The 17,733-nt window shown below is 36.0% G+C and overlaps 1 protein-coding gene across 1 annotated transcript in view; it reads right to left on the minus strand.

The window, feature by feature from the left end:
* The window catches only part of PIK3R5 (phosphoinositide-3-kinase regulatory subunit 5), an 823,030-nt gene that overhangs the window by 389,948 nt on the left and 415,349 nt on the right, over nucleotides 1–17,733 (minus strand). Inside the window, exon 6 of the mRNA XM_044085025.1 lies at nucleotides 2,777–2,915. Within this exon, the coding sequence (XP_043940960.1) occupies nucleotides 2,777–2,915 (139 nt within the window). The remainder of the gene's footprint in view (nucleotides 1–2,776; nucleotides 2,916–17,733) is intronic.

Here is a 17,733-nt window from a genome sequence, read left to right on the forward strand (position 1 = left end):
TTGCATATTTACTAATAAAGGTGAATCGTAATGACATATGTTTGAGTGGCCTTTTGTAGTTGAAATTTTCTGAAATGGGTACTTTTGTCATTATTGGCTCATACATTTTGTTTCATTGCTTACTAAAAGACTGTTCAAAAGTACAAATTTATAGTACATGCTAACAAGTGGTGCTGTATTACACAAGGAATATAATTTAATACAATCAGAAAGGGGAATCAAAGAGCACATACACGTATGCATCGCACTAAAAATGTGTAAGGAACCTATGGCTTGAAAACAGCCCAGAGGTAAGCTTAGTCGTCCTGGCCAGATGCAAAATGAATGTGGGTTTTCATACCATTTCACGGGCAGAGAAGTTTACTGCTCATGCTAATTCTGTTTTCATTGCGAGACAGTTTTGTTTGTTTAGCAAATGGCTCAGTGTTTGTATGAAGCTCAAGTGTCTATCATTACTTAAGTTTTGCAGTCCTCATAAATTTGCCAGAAAATCACACATATGAGGAACAGACCATAAATATGACAAAAAAATCAGAGACAGTCAAACATATGCTCTGATCTCTCCACCTCTTCGGGCAAAAATTGTGAGAAAGTGTGAAAGACTTAAAATCATTGGCAAATTTTAAGCTTTACTCTTGTCACCAAAGCAATGGATGAAGGTAAAAAAAAAAGTAAAAGGAAATACCAAATGGCTTTGGCCGACTAAGTTTGAGATGATTGCAAGCTAGGAGTAGTTATTGAATCCCCAAATAACTTAACCATCATGCAGGAAGGTTTGTCTCGAACAATAACTGGTGTCAGAATCATGAATTGAAACTAAACTCCAAAAAATACATTATCACATCCTTTGAGAAGTCATCTACTCCAGGGAACTGCTAAACTGACAATGCCCCCTGAAAAGTGACCCAGTTGTTTGGCATTTGGGAACTTGTGTGTACAGTGACCTAACTTTTGATCAACATGTGCCCAGAGTCATAAGAAAGTCTTTCTATATTGCACAGCTTATAAACAAATTGTGAATAGATGTAGAGATGTTATTGTCCCTCTTTACAAAGCCCTCATTAGGTCAATCATTTTGTATAATGCCCACTTTGGCATGCATCTGTCCAGACAATGCAACAATTGGAATACCCACAGAGATACCTTACTAAAAGTATACAAGTCCTAAACAACAGGTCTTGCATGGACCACCTCAAAGATTTATCACTATACTCACTATACTCAATATCTTACAGAGTGCTTACAGGTGACATGTCTGGCATTCAAGGCACCATCCAACCTAATACAGATGGACCTACTGAACATCAGCAAGTCAAATGGCATCAGAAATACTCAGTCCAGGTATCCAAACTGAATGTTGTGGAGAGATGGATATAAACCACAAAGGCTACCACTGTTCCAAAACAGAGTATCCATTCAAGTAAAACACAGCTCATCCCTGTCCATATTCAAATGCAACTTGGATCTATGGATGGGTAACAGAAAATGTACTCCAGGATTGCACCTTGTTCCATTAATGGATAGAGGCAGCTCCTAAATACTGCATCCCTTACATGGGTCCCCTCAAATTATCTATGGTATGATCACAGTTATTCTCAATAGGGCTAATATACAATTATCAGCCATGGGACAGGTAAGGACAATCAGGAAATGTTAATTCAAGCACCAAAAGGGAATAGGCTAAGCTTAAAATACCCTCCAAGTGAACCTATGTTGTGGTAGTAAATAGTTTTAAAAAAAACTGCCCTCTTTAGATCACTAAGTGCCCCTCTCACCCTCCACCCCCCCCCCCCAGTCTTCAACAGCTTCCAGCATCTATGCTTCATAAGCAGGTAGACTACCAGTCTATTTTTGAAAGATGCAATTAACTGATTGCTTGACCTTTTTTCCCCTTATACTTCAGATAAAATTACAGTCCTAAATAGTGTGGACATCTGTTCATTGAACACTTATTTTACTAAAGAACAGGATGAAGGATTTGGGATCCTCTCCCAGCACAACTTCAAATATTGCTAATCTTTCCTCTTTCGGATCTCAGTTAAACACAATGAATAGAAAGTAACTGTAATAATGATCAAGCAAGTCTGGTGTATGCCTGCTTTTCTGTTTCAAATTCATAGCTATCTGGAGCTCTGGGGCTCCAAGATAAGTGCAATTAGCACACATTTATAATTGAATCTTCTGTCCTACAAACTGTATCTGTTAATGTATTTCACTTGTTAAAAACACTACATATCCTGCTCATTGCCTTTATAACATTGGCTGAGATGTGCAGGTAGCCCAATTTCAACATCCAGTTAGTCTCTTAACATTCATCTGTCAAGCATTGTGGTTTACTAGAGATGGAAACAATAGCTTTGCCAGCCTGTAGTGCTAAATAATAATAAGTCTCTTCTCAGATAACAACTAACAATAATAACTAAATAAATAAATAAATAAACAGTAGTGTCAAGATTATAAAAATGAATACATAATTATTTACTTAAAATAGATGAATTATTTTTATAGATTAAATATGCACAGGTCAGTTATACAGGCATGATCATTTAAATATAACTCAGATCTTCAGCTACATAAATATTCCAGTTATCACTAACTTTCTAAGTTATAAAATAATTCAATGCAGAATTTCAAACCTTCATACATGTATCAACATGTTCTCAAGCAAAGACTAAAACTAACTTTACACTGGTTTCAGTGCCAGATAGACTGTTTGGGTTATCACTACAGAAACCAGGGATCTTTAAATTACTAGTAGACATGAGAGGAGACATACCTGGTGCCTTTAGTTCATCATTAATGAATGCCAGGAGCTCTCGACACACACTGCAGTATGGGATAGGCCAAGTGAGGAAACCGTAGAACACGTTATATGATTTCTTGAGTAGATCACACTGTGGAGGAAAATAAGGTGCCTAGAAACAAGAAGCAAAACATATATAATGGAGCAGGAGTATAAGAGTTAAAAGAAGGCTATATAAACAAGGTACTGCACAAAGCTGGAGAACATAAGCAACTGTTTAACTAACTGGTCACTGTAGTTCTATATGTGATAGATATGCATGCTGGGAATGTATACATGTAGATTTTAATAAGAAAAATATTGTCATTCTATTCTAATAATGTAAAAATGAAAATATATTTTAGGTATTCTTTTGAAGAAATACAACATTTACAATCACTAAAGGTCAAGCTTTCAATAAAAAAAAAAAAAACATAAACATGACTTTTTGCTGCCTAATGATGACAGTTTCACATACATAAACCATCCTTATTACATTCCAGAAATGAACAGATAAAACTGATGTACAACACTGAGTGTGCAGATTATGCTCATAAATAAAATAATCCTGACACCACAAAGCCAAGTCAGTTTTAAAAGCTGTCTGACGTTTCACTTTGTCACACACAAGAACAAAACCATGGCATTATGAAGTGTCTTAACAGCTTTTAACGCTATTCATTGATCAGAACAGCATTGCTTAGGTCCATTGTCTGATGGCAAGGTGTTACAGAGTTGAAAGGTGCAATGCTAATGCCTAAATATCAATACAAGCTAAGGAAATGCTGGAGGGACAGTAGAAGAAAAAGAAATATAAGTTTGATAGAAATTGCATAAATACTACCAGATTTAGAAGGTATAAATGGGTTAAGACAATTAAAGTCAGTTGTCTTTCCAGTTTAGAATAGTAAACAGAACTATTTATACTTGACATATGATCTTCCTTTTTGAACCACTCAACACTTTACTGCTTTACTTGAAGGGACAACTTAGAAGTCTCTCTGCAGCTTCTGACTATCTATCTGGCACTCATTCATGCCATTCAAATGCAGAGAAATTTCAAGAAAATGAGCAACCAGAAAAACAGTACTGTTAAAAAAATAAATAAATAAAACAGACTATGAGAACTGTGAAGAAATGTGATAGAACTTGCAGCGAGGTCCCAGTGCCTATTACAGATCTGAAGAACTTGTATGGATACTGTGTGGAACACTAGTAATTCTGTGGGCATTAGTACATATTAGTAATAATGGAGTAAGGTACAATTTTTCAGAAGAAGTGCTAAACAAAGCTAATGCAAAGGTGATTGGCAGGGAACTGCAACTGTTATTCTCTAGAGTGGGAATCCCTAAAGAAATACATACTGACCAAGGTGCTACCTTTATGTCATGGTACTGCATCGGGCATGACAGCACTTTGGAGTCAGCAACTGAAGGTATCAGTCTACTAAGTGATGGATTGGTAGAGGGGTTCAGTAAAACACTAAGATCTATACTACAAATGCTACTAATAGGGCAAGATCATGGACCATTACCATTCTGATTGTTTACGATAAGAGAAAAGAAGTGCCACAAATTTCACTTGGGTTTACCCCCATTTGAACTCTCCTGTAGAGCAGGCATCCCACAGAACAGCCTGACATTAGTAAAACTGATTATGTCCAAAGTAAAGGAGATGCAAAGAGCAAGAGATGCAATGAAGAGTACACAGTAAAATAGCTAAGTTAGGTAACTTAACTCAGAAGATCAGATATTACTATAAGTGCTTTCCAGTTGTAAGAGCTGTATGAATTGCTTAAAACAATAAATACAACAAACTACAATGCTACATAGCCAGGGAAGAGAAATATAGAGTAATGCACTCAAGCCGTGGAAAGCAGTAGAAAGTATTGTATTCAGCTTGCAAGCTGACGTTCACATAGGAAAGATCAGAAAGTCTCTCCCGGAAATGCAGTTAGAGGAGTCCTTGTCAAATGTACGAAAGCAGAAAATGTATATTAAGAAACAAATGTGTGTTCTCACACATGCCTAGGAGGGCTAAAGTGATTGAACATAACTTAAGAGACAACATATGAGTGAAGGACAGCTCAGAGGTGTAGCTAGGGTGGGGCAAAGAGCCCCATCTGCAAGGCTAGGGTGCAATTAGCAGATAATGGTTTGGAGGTACTGCATTACTGGCATTCAGAAATGAATGCCACTAGTGCATTAACTGTTGGGGCTGAAGTACTTCACCACACCATGTGTGGTATTTACACTATAGCAAAGCACTTGTTACAATTTTAGCAAGTCACTTAAGTGACTTGCTACATTTTAAAATTAAGAACTTTTTTTTGCTCTCAATTTGAAGCTGAAAACATACAGATTGAGGAGTTGCAGAGGGCATCAGAAAAACTAATTAAAGCTTTGTATTAGGCTGAGACTTTATAGAGTAACAGAGCCATAGAAATACTCAATAAGAGAAGGGGTTCAATAAATACTTATGATAGAGTAATGAAGAGACAAAGGGTAATCGGAGCAGCACAATAGTGTTAACTCTTAAAACTGACTTCTGCTAAAGTAAACAAACAGCCTTTGTAACCACCAGAAGGCGTATTTCAATGTATATTTGTATTGTTTTTTTCTAAACAGAGCTCCAACTTCCTTTTAGAGATTTATAGATAAAATAATGAAGGACCTCTATTGGATAATTGGGCAGTTGGTAGGATGTGGTGTGCATGTGTGATGTAACTCACATTTAAAGGTGATGTGATAGCAGCTAGTTTACAACTATGACAAACAGTAAGAAAAGAAATTCCACACATACCTGTCTTAACAAGGAACCATTATCTTTTATATCAGGTATGCTTCTACCTCCGAAGGACATTCATCCCTTATTAAAATATGAGTGCCATTAGGTCAGTTAAAATAAAAAAAGAGTGAGATGAACTGCCTTTAAGGGAGGAATGTCACTGTGAAGAACGCTGGGGCCCAATACTGCTGAACTGCTGCAGATAAAACCTGCCATAAATATGTCTTCCCCTACTGCATATAAATGGATATGGATGAAGGTACAGCTATGAATTAATTTGCACAATCTTCTCAGAAGCAAGTAATATGCAAACTTGAAGTAGATGCAACAAGTAACTAAAAATTGAAATACATTTGAAACAGGTGACACATTGCCATTACAAGATGTATTTCAGATAAAAAGGTACTCTGAGAATAAAATAAATAAAACTTTGGAAACAATGTTCATATTCTTAACAAAAAAGCTGAAGATAATTTGTACTAAACATGAAAAAACAAACTAGCAGTTGAAAACATATTTTAAATATAAAATATCACTACACTATAAAAAACAGTCTATTCAAGTCGATCAGATGACTGAAGTACTCATGAAGATGGAAGAAAGCGAATGTGAGGTAGAAATCTTTAAAGAAAACAAATATGGAAGACCAGAAAAAGGACAGCAATCTACTAAAAATAAGCTAATAGATTTTGAAACTAGAATGAGAAGAAAAAAGGGGTAATAAAATAAGTCTATTTTATAAAGTCCTACAGACTATTTTTTCTGCTGTACTTGATATAGTGAATTATTAACAACCAAACTGGATAGATACCATCGAACAACAACTTTACAGAGAGATACAGGCGCTAGAAACGTTGATGCGCCAGTCATTGTGAAGTTGATGAAAAGTACAGATAAAGAGAAGATTCTTATTGCTGCTGTAAGAAAAAAGAAAATATAAATAGAAGGTTCATCATTTTGTATTTATTCCAATTTGCCAATAGAAGCAGTAAAGCAAAGAAAGGCATTTGCAGATATCAGACAAAATCGATGACAAAGACAGGTGAAAACCTCTTTTATATTTCCAGCAAAACTAAAGTGATTTGGAAATCTAGAACAATAAAATTTGAATCAGACACTGAAGCCAGGTGTGACATTTCTATACTGGAACTCTTATGAGTTCAATCTTCTTGGAAAAGTTTGCCTAGTCTACAATTTTCATGCAAGGGCTTTTCTGTGGACACAGTGTTGGATTTTATATATATTTTCAGTTCTGGACTTTTATTCACATTTTTCTTTCAACATTTTCTCACGAGTATGGTGATGGAGTACTATTCCTTTTTGGAAGAAAGAAGTCCTTCCTTCCTTCAGAAGTAAAAGGTATGCAAATGCTTTATTAATGTATATACTATACAAAATAATGTATGTTAACATTAATAGTACACATACCTTTTCTAAGTTAAGTTTAAAATCTATACATAATTGCAATGAAGAAATTATTTTATTACAAGAAACACATTTCAGCAATCATCAATATGATTATGCTTATAAAACGTGTAAATGGGTTAAATAAATTTATATCAACTACAATTCATCAAAATTAGGTGGGATACCTATACTTATAAATAATGGATGTGAAATAGAGGTGTTGAAATGTGGTCAAAGTTTGAAAGTGTGTGTTACTGCTATCTCAGTGAGAATTAAGAATGCAAATATAACTAAATGTTCAGTACACGGTCCTTTATATATTACCAAGGATTTAGGATTTCTAAAAAGTATTTCAGATGTTATAAGTGATTCATGCAATAAGAAACTATTACTGCATGCGGACTGGAAATCAGTCCTGAATTCAGAGTTATAGCATTCTTTTTTATTCAACAAATGAGGTTTGGGAACAAACCAATTTGTCCAGGGACATCTTTGGCAAGGGTATAGAGAGTTAAATGAGGTGGATGTTTTTAGGGAAGGGATTTAAGTTTAGGGAGTAGAGCAAGGCTTGTTTAGTTGTAAAGGGAATGGTTAATTTGTGAAGGAACCTTAGAGGAAATGATGTAGATGTAGGGTGGGACAAAGGAGTTTTATAGGAGTTTAACTGTTAGAGGGGTTGCATTTTGGCATTAACTTGTTACTACAGGCTTATGTCCAAGACGACCTGTAGGTACTTAAGAGCACAGTTGCGCCTTGGATTAATAATAAGCAGTGTGGAGGTGAGATTCAAGTTTTTTTTGTTTTTTGTTTGGCTGCTTGTGGTCGCATTTATATACTTACAAGATTAGTTTCATTTTTGAGCTAGTGCTTAGGTATGGATTTGGTTGTCCGTATGTATTGTAGTTGGTTTCTTCTGAGTCAGTTGCAGCGGTTTTCAGGAAGTTCTGTTTGGGCTCCTCTAGCTTCAGTTAAGCAAAGATAGTGTTCCAAGAAAGGAAATGTAGTTTAATTAGTATGTCAGGTTATGTATGGACATGTGGCATGCTATGTTGGGTTTTGCAGGTGATTATGTGGAGCTCTACTGGCTGGTGATGTCAGCTGACCGTTGGTAGTGTGTTGTGATGCAGTCGTTTGCTTTGCGAATGGGTTGGCAGACTGGTGGAGTTTGGTTGGGAATCAGGGAGAACTGTGATGGTGATATGGGCTGGTGGCTTACTTTCACTCCACTGAGCTGTTAAGGGCATTTCTTCATGGCTTGTGAGGTGTGCACCACTAACTGTCATTTGCGAGCATGCACGGTGTGGTGCTGACCACTACGGGAGAAGGGGAGGGTTGGGAAGCTCTGGCAAGCAATTCACGCTTGTATATAACAAAAAAAAAAGATGTAGTGAATTCCTTCACCTCTTTCATAAGTCTACTCTCAGGACAATGTTTAAAAGAATAAAAGAGGACAATTTTTTTGTTAGTGTTTATTAATCTTTCCCTTACAGAACACTGGCGATATTTTGTCTTTCGTTGTTTGAGGTGTGGTTCGGGGATGATGTATACCTCTCATATGTGCAGATTTTCACAGAATGTCCAAAACTTTGCTGCATATATGTGGCCTGTTCCTCATAGGATTTGTGCTGTCTGAGGTGGGATTCAGGGGTGATTAATACCTCTCAACTGTCCAGATTTTTGCAGAATGTCCAGAACTTTGCTTTATATATGTGTTCTGTTCCTTGTAAGATTTGTGATTTTGAATTCACTAAATACTGACAAGCATTTGAGTTTCAAACTTCATATCCTTCAGAAATGCATGGTAACACAAGACCTTTTATCCGAGAAACTTCCTAAGCTTATAAGCGCAATAATAACACTTGTACTTCATTTTGCAGCTTTGTCCCACCATATGTTTTGGTTTTGTTTAGATTTTCTGTGTTAAGAGGTTGAGATTTGTGGGGCATTGTGTTCCAAGATGGGGGGGGGGTGACTCAAATTAGTGTATCTGGTGGTTTTCAAAGAGGTAGAGTTAGGCTGCAGTTGTTTCTATGAACAGTTGAAGGGAGGGGAAAAAAAAAAAAAACTAAGGAAATATAAATGAGTGCAGGAATTGAACAGTTTCTGTAATAAATGTGTTTTGTTTGTTGCCGTTTTCCTTCTTCTTTTCTGGCCATAGAGTATTTTTGGAATTGTGTGTGTGAGACATTCTGCAAGTGGTTGTGATTGCTTGAAATGTTTTCCTATCAGTAATTGTCAGACTGGTGAGGTGTCTCTTGTCGAATGCATGTCTTGTGTGGAATGGACTCCTGTTTGAGGGTGGTTGAGGGGTGGTTTGAATTGATGAATGAGATGCACATCTAGGCATGTAAGATGTAGCAGTTGTGATTAATTTGGGCTGAAATCTTCCTAGCCAAAGTTCTGCACGTAAAATTAAGTTTATGATGATAACACAAAGGTCATTTGGGGAGGAGCATCACATTGAGGTATTGCAGTGCATGCTCTAGCAATTTCCTGATTCTGCTCTTAAGAAAGAGATAATTGAGGGTTTTTCTAGGGGATTTTCTATTAAATCAATGGTAGATGTGGATGGGGTAGTTTGTAAGGATTTGCACTCTGTATGGGGAAAGGAAGATGTCTTGGAGGTTTGGTAGAGAAGGAACAGCAGGCAGGTAGGTTGTTGGGGCCTTCTGATAACCCGCCCATTTGACAGTTTTAAGGTTTCACTATTGGGTTTGGTTCCTAGGAAGGCAGCTGGTGAGTTTAGGCTTTCTCACCATGTGTTGAATCTGGAAGGGAGCTCTGTTAAAGATTTCATTTCAGTTGGGGATGCCAAGGTCAGTTATGTGTCTCTAGATGATGCTGTGAAGATTATTCGGGCGTTTTACTTAGTGAAGATGGACATTGAATCTGCCTTTCAACTTTTACCAGTACACGAGGAGGAGTGACCATTATTAGGCATGATAGTAGGGAACAGGTTTTATCCTAATAAGGCTATGCCAATGGGATGTTCAGTGGCTTGAGCTACATTTGAGAAATTTAGCATGGTAATACATTGGGTTTGACAGCATTGGGTTGAAACGCAGAGGGCAATGTATTATTTCAATGATTTCTTGATAGTAGGTGGGGGGTTTGAGGGAGTGTTTGAAGGTTTATGAGAGTTTTTAGGCATGTATGAGGAGTCGGGAGCCTCACTGGCTAGGCAGAAGTTGGAAGGTCCAGTTAAGGCATTGGATTCCTTAGGATTATTGGTGGATACTAAATGAGGGTTGTTTTACTTGCCAGCTGAAAAGGCAGCCTGACTGAAGGAGAAGATTGGTTGGGTGGTGTCCAAAGAGAAGGTGTTGATTTGGGATGTTCTGGAGTTTTTAGCATGTCTAACCTTTGCATGCCGAGCAGTTTATACAGGGTGTACCTTATGTAGGTCAGTGGCCTTTTTATTAAAAGGAAGGAAGAACAAATATCATTGGACCAGGATTAACAAGTTGGTATAGGCTGATCTGACACTTTGATTATCCTTTTTGGAGCAGTTTAATGGTTTCTCTTTTTGGCAGAAGGACTGAGTTGGTCATGAGGATCTGTAATTGTTTACAAATGCAGCTGGGGCTATCAGAATGGGTGCTTTTTTGGCAGGGAATGATTTGTGGCTCACTGGCTGGCAGAACGGAAGGATGGTCGGAAAAGGAATGTTGCCTTTTTGGGGCTAATGCCAATCTGGTTTACGTTGGTAGTTTGGCAGGAGTGGTTAAGAGGAAAGATGGTAATTTTTAACTCAGATAATATGGGGGTGGTGCAAGTTTTGCAAGCAAAGACTGCGAGATTTGAATTGTTGTGGGTGTTATGTAAGTTGGTTTTGCAGAGTTTATTAATAAAGTTTTTGTTTACAGGTGTTCATGTGTCAGGGGTTAGGAATGAAATTGCTGACAGTTTGTCTCAATTTCAGTTTTCCAGGTTCTGACAGTTGCACCAGGGGCAGAGGAAGAGCTGATGGTTTTGCCAGACAAGGTTGGGCATCTTGGGCTGACATAACCAGGAGGTTGGTGCAGCATTCTTGGGCAATGTCTACCAGGAAAGCATATCGTAGGGCAATAATTGATTTTGATAAATTTATTTTGCAGTTACCTGAGGATGAAGGAGTGTGGTCAGAGGAATTTTATTGTGATACTTGGCTCAGGGATAGGGCAGGGTAAGGTGGGGAAATCTGTTAACCCGTATTTGGCAGTGATTAGTATATTTGCACAGGCGGCTGGGTTGCATGACTATACAAAGTCTTGGATGGTAGGGCATATGTTGAGAGGATGGGGTAGAGTGGCTGGAGTGAGTATGGATATGCACTGGTCTTTGACGAGACAGGTTTTGAGAGTTTTATTGAAGGGGTTGGCCTTAGTGGTGGGTGAGTCAATGGACTATGCTTTGTGGGTTACTTATTTGTGCTTATGGATGTATTTTGGGGCATTTTGGGTGTCAGCGTTGTTAGGGTCATTAGTTTGGAGAGATATTTTGGTTTATACCCGGTCAGTGCTCATTTGGTTATGTAGATCTACAACAGATCAGCTAGATAAAGGCATGCAGCTAGTTCTTGGGAAAGATAGATCTGCAGGGCTTTGTCTGGTGGGTTGGCCTGTGGCACTGATGTGGACTCATGTGGGAGGTCTTCAAGAATTGGTCTTTAAGTTGAGAGGGGTAAGATGGAAATGGGTAATCAGTTAATAAATGTAATGAGAAGGGTGTTGTGTTGTATGGGTTTCCAGGTGACAGGTTTTCTACTCATTCTTTCCATACTCGTAGGGCTTCAGATCTGGACATGAAAGGCAGGTCCATTGAGGTCATCCAGAGAGTGGGGAGGTGGTCTTCAAATGCCTTTTTATCTTATATTAGGCAATGGATGCAACTTGATAAATAACGTTTTTTTTTTTTGTCTTTCAGGAAAGGAGATGATCATCTTGGGCCATTTGTCTATCCATTGGGTGGCAAAGAAAGCAGCAGTTAGGAAGGATGGAAAGGTCTTGGGTTTGCTTTGATTGTGGTGGACAGTTACATGGCACAGGATTAGCAGCCTTAGGTGGAGTCAGCTTATGAATGAAACTGAAGTGGTACTGTCACAAATGGGATTTCCATGAATATTAGTGATACACTTGTCTGGTAATTACTTAGGATAGTAGAGGATTTGGTTATGTTGCAGACGTTATATCCAGGCATGTGCAATTTTTGGTCAAAGAAAGTACTGCGTCTGTGTTGGTGGAATGCTGTTAGTTTTAAGGCTTTGGAGCATGCATAGAGGTTTATTAACTATAGGCTGGCACAGCAGTTGGGAGTGTTGGGTATGTATATAATACAGCATCGGGATTTTGATGACAGGCACCAAGTTTGGTTTAGATCTGATAGGATGCACTTGAGTGAGTTTGGTTTAGACTTGTTTAATGTACATTTAAGTTTATTTTTGGAGGGTTTGGTGAAAGTTTTTTATGTAGGAGATGGGGAACAGCCTGTGAACAGGCTGGTGGGCGGAGAAAAGGGGCAGGCTTGTCCCACTTCTATTCCCCCTTTTGGTGTTAGGGTTGACGTAATGATTTTGCAGGATAAAAGTGAGCAGTAGGATGCTGCTTGATTCATAAATAAGTGAGAGGAGTTATGGATGCTGCTTATTGCCAATGCTTGACTAATACAAATAAGTGAGCAGAGGTATGGTTGCTGATTATTTGGGCAGGGTGAGCAGAGTACGCTCCCCTGATGTATATTATGTGGATTTTACATGTTGTCATTACAAGGTTATTACGCTATAATTAATATTTAAAATGATGTAATAAAGTTAGGTTTGAAATTAATAAAGGCCGTCGAATGTCAGTTGGTGTCATGTGCATTATTGAAGGAGACCGGGAGAAATGAGATTTGGGAACAAACCAATTTGTCCAGGGACACCTTTGCTAAGGATATAGAGAGTTAAATGAGGTGGGTGTTTTTTAGGGAAGGGATTTAAGTCTAGGGAATAGAGACAGGCTTGTTTAATTGGAAACAGAAGGGTTAATTTGTGAGCGGGACTTTAGAAGAAGTCAGGTAGATATAGGGTGGGACTTAGGAGTTTTATAGGAATGCAACTGTTAGAAGGGTTGCATTTTGGCATGAATTTGTTATCCGTCCTCCCTCACAATTTTTCTTTTATTTTGTTCAGCATAGTTACTGAGGTGGGTATTGGGCAGAGAAGAGAGGCAGGCTTGTCCCTCTTCTGTTCCCCACTTCGTGTCGGGGTTGATGTTGTAGGATGCTTCTTGACTGATAAATAAGTGAGCAGCGGTATGGACGCTGGTTATTGACAATGCTTGACTGAAAAAATAAGTGACAAAATAAGTGAGTAGAGGTATATATACTGCTTATTTTGGCAGGGTGAGTGGGGTATGCTGCCCTGATGTACATTAAGAGGATTTTACATGTTGTGGTTACAAGGTTATTGTGTTATAATTAATATTTGAAATGACATAACAAAGTTATGTTTGAAATTAATAAAGATCATTGAATGTTATTTGGTGTCATGTGAATTATTAAAGGGGACCAAGACAATGCTCTTAACAAGTATCAAATGGTAAATAATTAAATAATATTTTATGGGTAGGAAGTATAATATAATGGCTGAAGAATGAAGTTCTCATATAAACATGAATATCAATGTTTTACATTGTGCTAAACTGTGTTCCAGGACTGACTTTTTTCTTATGGCACATGATTTAGTTTCAAAATCTGATAGTTTGCCCCTTTTCAGATCATATGGTAATTCATGTAGTTAATAAGACTAGTATTGAAAGTTCTGCTTTTGAGTATAGGAGAAAGAAGTTTACTGATTGTTTTTAGAATAATGACTTTTCTCAGATAATTTGCAGTAACTAAAAGGAGTTTGAGGATAAAAATATCATGGAAGAATCATCTTTTAGATTTGGGATGCTTTCAAAGGTAATATACCTGATGGCTGCTAGGACTTATTTTAAACATAATTTATAGCAATAAATAAATGAACTTGATAAAGAAAGGCTTAGATTAAATAAATTACTAGCAATTAATTATGTTTCATACTTTAATTTATAGACATACAAGGAATGAAAGAATTAAATATGAAAGTTAAAAACAGTAATGGGAAATTATTATTTATAAAATTATATTTATATAATGACAAAGTGAGGAAAATATTTGCAGCTCAATGTAGAGGGAAACAGTACAAGAATAGCACTGCATGAATAAAAGATGAACATGGATCTGTTTGTTTGTTTTTTTCCAAATCAGGAAGGTATATGCAATATCTTAGTGTAATATTTTGAAAGGATTTACAAGACAGTGTTTTTTAGATGAGGATACAAATGAAAAATGGATACATGTGCCTCCTAGGAAGCATTTTTATGAATTTTCAATTACTTTGCAGGATATTACTGAAACTATTGAAGCCTGAAAAAAATAATAAAGGTACTGGACCTGATGATTTTTACCAGAATTTTAAAAAGTTTTGACACATGAAATTGCTCCTAATTTCTTACAGCTGGTTAACCGTTAAGTACTTGTCAGTTCCTAAATGGTTAATTCCAGGCTCAATGAATGAAGTTGAAATTAACTGAATAATAAAAGAGAATAAAGATGGCACAATGCCATAACATTATAAACAGATTTCTATACTAAATCTAGATTATCATATTATCGCTCATTCCTTCAATATTACATTAATGCCCAGTTTAATGATTTTTTTAATTCAATCACAATTTATCCAGGCAGATCTCTGCAAGAAGTTAACACATTTTTAAAAGTGATTATATATAATATAAGTAGAAATTATATAAAAATCTTGATTTGATAAACTTGGATGCATCAAAAATATTTGATTTGTTAAATCATACATATATATGGAGGATTCTAGAACATTTTGTATAATATTTTTGAACTGATTTAGAATTTATATCAAAGTAAATAGTGTATGATCTAAGGAGTTTATAATAAATACTGGAGGAAGGCAGAGTGGTCTATTATCTCCAGCGCTGTCTAGATAGAGGCTTACTAATATAGTATATGCTGACAATATGGTGTTAATTATAAATAATTAAGAGATATATATAAGAGACTTACAACCTATTTTCTGGAGATAAGAGATCTTGTTGAATATATGATAAATTAACAAAAATCAGAATATTTAATTGTTTTAAAAATAGTAATAAAACAAAGGCAATGTCTGAAGAAAATCCAATTGTGAATGGTTTCACCTTTTTTGAGGATTAAATGTTGCGTCTTTCGGCTTATCCTGGTTAGGGGTCGCCACAGTGGAACTCCGGTCTGCTAATGTTTGGTAGTGGATTTTTACGTGCCAAGTTACCAGCCCTGATGCACAACCTTCAATGAAGGCACACCCATTCACGCATGCCTCAACACAGAAGACGCTCTAGCTGAGAATCGAATGCAACAATGTCTTGCTGTGAGGCGGCAAAGCTACCGCAGCACCACTACCGCGGGTTTTTTTGAGGATTAAATATTCACATAATTTTAGAAGGATGTTTGATGGACTGTATCAAATATATTTTGACAAAATAGATACAAGATTAAAGTCTACTAATGATGCTACTTTTTCCATGTCTAGATCGATAAATGTAGTTAAAATGGTAAGTCCCCTTGGTATTGTTTCCTTTGCAGAACATATTCATTTTACCATCATCACGTTATAATAAAATTAAAAGAATTGTAATTAAACATTTATGAAAAGGTAGTTCTCCATTAATATCATGGTTAGTAGTCAGTCACTACTCAACCAAGGTAGATTCTCTATTCCAAATTTGTTCAACTCATTCACGCCTCTAACACTTTTTATTTTTTGCATACTTCCAGTTCACACCTATACCTCCTTATGGTGTCTGGAACGTTTTTGTGTCTGGCCGCTTTAACTAAGTGACTTACCAGCTAATAATAAACATTATTAGAAAGGGCAAGGAGTTATTAACATCATGACACTAAGACTGTCAGTCTAGGATGTCCTACAGTGGAGAAATTAATCATTTGCCACTTATTATTCATATTTTACTATTTATGCTTGCATTTTATGATTGAGAAACCTGCACTTTAAGTGTATGGTGTGAAAACCAGTGTGGGAGACAGGACAATGGCCTGTCAATGTTGGTTTATATCATACTACAATACTGCTAGTTGTTTGTTAGAAATTATGAAAATAAGAAGCATTTCTCTAAGTACTTAATACTTCAAAAAACAAGTGATTTATCAACTGTTGTAAGACATTAGGTGAAACCTGAGATGTTGAAGAAAACTGCCTTTGATAGTTGCACTGTTAAAGTGCACATCCTGAGAGACATCCAGTATTAGTATTGTTAATTAAACATTTAAACATATGGTTTCATATTTCTGTAAATAACTTAGTAAAAATGCACTTAATAGAGAAGTTTCTTGTTATGAGAAAGAGTATGTATGGTCAGAAAAACTGTTATAACAATATATATAACAGTATACATTCCACCTCAGGTCTCCACTGAAAACAGGCTACTAGCATAGTGGGACTAACCTAGTCAACAAAAGGATAGATACTGGGTTGTACAGTTTTCAGGATATGAAAACTTGTTTGTGAAAGTTTAAAAATATATATAATTTAGTGTTTGTGTGAATTCTAAAACATTACAGTAATTACGAAAAGACTACAAAAGTATTGACTATTATCAATGTAAAGCATACTTTTTACTGATAACATTGCTATTTGTACACTATGCAAATAATGCATTGTTCTAGTTGTACAGTTCTAATAGTTTTATTGTATACAAAATATTTACATTTGTTTATCTTATGCTTTTTAAGTTTATTTTCCAGAAAATGCTCTGGACTGAAGGTTGCCAGAGACGCAAAATACCACAACACATAGGTGTTAATGAGTTAATTTTATAGCTTTATGTGCTTTTATTAATTTAATGAAAATTCAATATGCTGAAAAGTATCCAAATACCTGCATTAAGGAATTACTGATGGTTTAGAATAAGTGTTTTTTGTGGATGTTACAGGATGACAGAAAATGTAATCATGTGTTTTGTAAACATTTATGCCATGTACAGTTAAGATACAATTTCTGTTTCAGAGAACTTTGCTGTCATGAGAAAAATAAAAAAAAAATAAATGTTTTTTCTTTGAAAATTCATGAAAGCAACTGCTCTCCATAATCCCGTTAAAAATATTTCAACTCAATATAAAATTTTACTGGTTGAACATTATATTCCACATAGATTACATATAAAGAGATATGAGGTTGTTGGCATTGTAATGAGGAGGGAGCAAATATTTATCATTGCTGGTGGACTTGTACACCAATACAGGAGTATCAGAAGATGACACATAGTTGTATTAACAAATATATTAGTTATAATGTACCATGTACAGTTGAGGTCATGATTTTTATATGTATTCAGATCTACCTAAAATGTATGTGTAAAAATGCTTTGGCAGCCATGGTTACTGACAGATTTATATTAGAAAAATGGAAATCTGCAACATTTTTAATTCTAAATCTGAATTAATAGTATTCACTATATATGTATTATTTTTTTGTTGTTTGCTTTTTTTCTCATGCAATTCTTGTACAATGTTTAGCTCAGTATATGTATTTTTTCTGTGCCTAAATTTAAGAAAAACAGTCCCACTTTTCTTTCTTCTTCTTTTCTCACTTTTGCTTTTTTTCCTTTTTAGTCTTGTTCTTTTTTTAATATACTTTTCTTATTGAATGTTTATTATATCAGAAATAATATTATTAAAGAACATAAAACACA

This window comes from Protopterus annectens, chromosome 10.part0 (genome assembly GCF_019279795.1).
Source record: "Protopterus annectens isolate FY-2018-M chromosome 10.part0, PAN1.0, whole genome shotgun sequence".
In the NCBI taxonomy this organism is placed as follows: Eukaryota; Metazoa; Chordata; order Ceratodontiformes; family Protopteridae; genus Protopterus; species Protopterus annectens.